The 3,965-nt window shown below is 30.0% G+C and overlaps 1 protein-coding gene across 1 annotated transcript; it reads left to right on the top strand.

Annotated features, from left to right (window-relative positions):
* Positions 1-310: 310 nt before the first annotated feature.
* LOC111617772 lies at positions 311-3,576 on the top strand. The gene is made up of 3 exons (XM_023359060.1): positions 311-476; positions 2,661-2,876; positions 3,335-3,576. Exons 1-3 carry the CDS (start codon positions 427-429, stop codon positions 3,396-3,398), a joined length of 330 nt encoding a protein of 109 aa, XP_023214828.1. The 5' UTR covers positions 311-426; the 3' UTR covers positions 3,399-3,576.
* The last annotated feature ends 389 nt before the right edge of the window (positions 3,577-3,965 follow it).

Below are 3,965 nucleotides of genomic sequence, written 5' to 3'. Positions count from 1 at the left end.
TATAAAACGGATCATGTGTCTTATCTCAAGTTGGGTCAGATCTAAGGACGATTTTACTCTTTGTTAGCATTTAGAAATCTTTTATAAAACTCATCCCTACTCTCAAAATTTAGCTTTTACATTATTTTATAATAGTTAAAATATAAAAAGTTTTTATAAATAAAATATGATAACAGATGGCGCCATACTCAGTTTTAAATTTTTCCGGAAAAGTTAAGCAACTCGTTGTTGGAGTTTTTAAATTTTATCTGTCAGGTCAGCCGTTCGTGAGAAATAGAGTTCTAAAATGTTCTAAAGTANAAGAATTTGGATCATGTTAAATATCGTGGCAAGAATAAAGGCCTATTGGAGCAGGACCAACCCGGAGAAATTGAATTTGGAAAGTCCATCTTGAAAAATTACATCAGTCCTGCATATAAACAAACAATGGATAAGATTCGGCCATTTTACAAAATTTCGTGCGATCGCTTTAACAGGTAAGTTTTATCACTGTTTATATGTAATACAGTTATATCATGTTGATACGTGCTTCTTGTCCTTAATTACTTATGTTATACTGTTATCCACTTTAGACATTTTTGAGTCATTATAACAAATCCAAAGTGGAGGTCCACTGTGGACTTGCTATAATGAGGAAACAGAAACACATAATTTCCAATTAAAATATATTCACTGTAACGTAATCTTATATGCTATTATACGACAATTGTGCATTTCGGGCCGACGTTTCTTCTCAGCAGACGTTACCTTTATATGAATAAATTTTAATTTGCCCATATCGCTGAAGACTGAGATGGTGTGAGCTGGATAATTACTCCGTGGGTTGAAGAGTTGGTAATTCGTTTAAGGAATTAGTGATGTCTAAGTAAATGAAACTGTGTTGTAATAAACAGGAAAATATTTAAGAAAAGTTTGCTGGGAAAATTTCAAAAATGGCATTTCAAAGGTCTATTCCGAAAATGTTAAAAGATACATATAGGTATATTAAATTATAAACATAAAAATATTATATTTACTGATATAAAACGTTGACCCGAAATGCTCGAATGTAGTGGAATATAAAAATTTCTATATACTGTATAAAACAGTATGAATAGTAAATATATTTTAATTAGAAATTTTTCGTCGTTCATTATAACAAATCCTGGTACACAAAGAAGGACCAAAATGGACAAAAGTATAATACAGTTATATAGTATTATAATATAGTATGGAATAAGCCGCTAAAGGACGGGGACGTTTTCTGAAAATATAGTGCATTTATATTAAAGTACAATATATTAAGGAATGGTCATATGGACCATTCCTTTACTATACGTAAATTTATATAGTATATTCTACCATTCGTATAAATTATATGTGCAGGATAAACACGCGTCTCAATTTTCTCTTCTTTTTAGAAATCAAAAATATAAATAGGATCGCTGAATATGACTTGTAATTCAATATGACAAATTTATAGTCACTACATTATTTTTACTTTCTCTGCTCTGTTGTATATAATAGAGGAAAGGTATGGCGATCGTTCAAAAAATGGTTCCTAAGATTTTTACATATCATAAATTTTACAAGACTCTGGGGATCTTAAAACGTCGAGAAATGCAACAAAAATCGGGGCTTTTTCTGTATGTATAAATGCATGTTTGTGTTCGTTTGGGGGAACGATTTTTTTCATCTTTTTTGAAGCTTAATAACTCCTGTGCTTTTTGCTGGAAATTTTAGAAATTTTTTAGGGAGGTCTGTGTATTACAAGGATCGATTCTATTAAATTTTGGTGGTGATAGGTCGAGGGGTGAAAATATAAAACGGATCATGTGTCTTATCTCAAGTTGGGTCAGATCTAAGGACGATTTTACTCTTTGTTAGCATTTAGAAATCTTTTATAAAACTCATCCCTACTCTCAAAATTTAGCTTTTACATTATTTTATAATAGTTAAAATATAAAAAGTTTTTTAAGTAAAATATTATAGCGGATGGAGTCACCAAATGTTACCGGGAAATTTAAGCAACACGTTACTAGATTTTTAAAATTAAGTTTAGTTATTATTAGACAAATTTTTCTTTCATTCTTGAAAACTCTCCTTGTTTAGGTAACAAATATCTGGTCACTCCATATATTTAACACAATGATGATAATTATTTATATATCTATATTTATCTACACGTAGAAAAGGAACAGGCGGCTAGGTATTTTTCGGCTTCATTAATAACTAGGGACCTCTGTCGTGATGTTATTGAGTACATCGTTAAGCGACATATGCATCGTCTATATATATTCAAAGTTCGATAGAGCGCCACTGATCACCTCTGAGATCGCCACCGAAAAATCTCAAAGATAAGAATTACATACACTAACGAGTTCTGCACATAACTTTGAATTTGAATTAGAGGAGGCCCTACAAGTCCACAAAACAGTAATAACTTTAATAACGTCGAAGGAATCGAAACTTTAATCGTAAATCAGAATGCATTTCCCCCTTGGTAAATGGCCCAAATGTTGTGTTGCCGTAACTTAACAGGCATCTAAGCGATAATTTGTTTATTTTATGGAATATTTTAGACAATATAAAATTAAATGTTTTCCAAGTAATGCATTATAATTTCTCTATAAGTTTTATAAATATTTTCTGCATTGTAAATTTTTTCTTTTTACTTTTAGTGAGCGATTGGTTGAAGATCAGGACGACTATGAAGTTAATAATGACATTATGGGTCGTCCAAGGAACATCACAATGAATGAAGGCTTCAGCAAGCACGAAGGGTGCATGGAAAATGAGAACACCATTGGATATAATGTTAGGTGTGCTGATAATAAGAGAAAAACATTAAATAAAGCCGGATCTTTTTTTAAGGTCGTATGGAAGCCAGTCAAGAGGTTAGTTTCTATATATGTGAATACAAACTAAGTTTGATTTTGCTCGGTCATTCTTTCGTCTTTACAATTCTCACTCAATTCAGTGTGATGCTAAACTAAAGTACCTCAAACAGCAACAATTATACACAATATTAAGATGAACGCAGATATTTGAGCTTGAAAACTTCGTAATTTTTATAAGAATGGCATAACTTTTTTATATTTTTGCGCTACATCGAGATTTACCAAAATAGTTCCATTTTTAATTCAATGAAAAGATAAGCTACAAATGAAAATAATAATAACGAACAATTATTTATAAATATAACATTTTTTGATTCTCAATTTGATATAATGTAATATTTGCAATCAATAAATGAATATAAACACAGACGATATTGCGCTCTCAATATATTTTGATAAAATTCAACTTTAGATATGTTGTCAAATAATAATTATATTTGTTTTTTCACATTCAGATCAGCACAGAAGTTATGGAGAAACATGAAAAATAGAGAAACTGAGTACATTCAGTTTGATTAATGATCTCTTTCTCTACATCATTCAGTCAAGAATCCATCTACTTGATTTAATCCGAATACGTCTCGAGTAAGAGTTTAATCAGAATATTTTTGTATTTTACACTTAACACTTACAAGATTATCTACTCTACACTTATAAATTTAACACCATTTCAATCCCTGATAGAAATGGTCTTTTGGCTATGGTAACAGGAGAACAGAAAACATGTATTAACGTAGAGATACATCATGTTTTTTATAATATTCAGATTTTACATATAGGCAAACTGGAGTAGTCTTACAGGGCATTAGGATTATATATATATATACAGTATATATATATTCTTGTCCAAGTATCGACTAGAATATATTCTACGAGAGTAGTACTCTCGTAACAAAGAGAAAGCAACAGGGTAAATAGGAATAGAGATTAAAATATTCAGCAAGTTCATATTAATATAAGTATAGGAAGGTTCTAAACTATTCAAATTAATAATAATATATATGAAACATAATAAATGACACAACAGTAGCAAATTAATAATTATCAACTTAATAATTTTCGTTTGATATGTAAATAATGTTTTTT

The sequence above is a fragment of the Centruroides sculpturatus genome, unplaced genomic scaffold, assembly GCF_000671375.1.
Source record: "Centruroides sculpturatus isolate CEXI.00-Female unplaced genomic scaffold, Cexi_2.0 scaffold648, whole genome shotgun sequence".
Classification (NCBI taxonomy): Eukaryota; Metazoa; Arthropoda; class Arachnida; order Scorpiones; family Buthidae; genus Centruroides; species Centruroides sculpturatus.
The sequence above is the reverse complement of the archived record's forward strand: the minus strand, read 5'-3'. Positions and strand labels throughout refer to the sequence as shown.

Coding starts and splice junctions, on each gene's coding strand:
- LOC111617772 (XM_023359060.1), top strand. CDS start 427: ATGGATAAGATTCGGCCATTTTACAAAATTTCGTGCGATCGCTTTAAC. Junction 477..2,660: donor TCGTGCGATCGCTTTAACAG/GTAAGTTTTATC, acceptor TTTTACTTTTAG/TGAGCGATTGGTTGAAGATC. Junction 2,877..3,334: donor GTATGGAAGCCAGTCAAGAG/GTTAGTTTCTAT, acceptor TTTCACATTCAG/ATCAGCACAGAAGTTATGGA.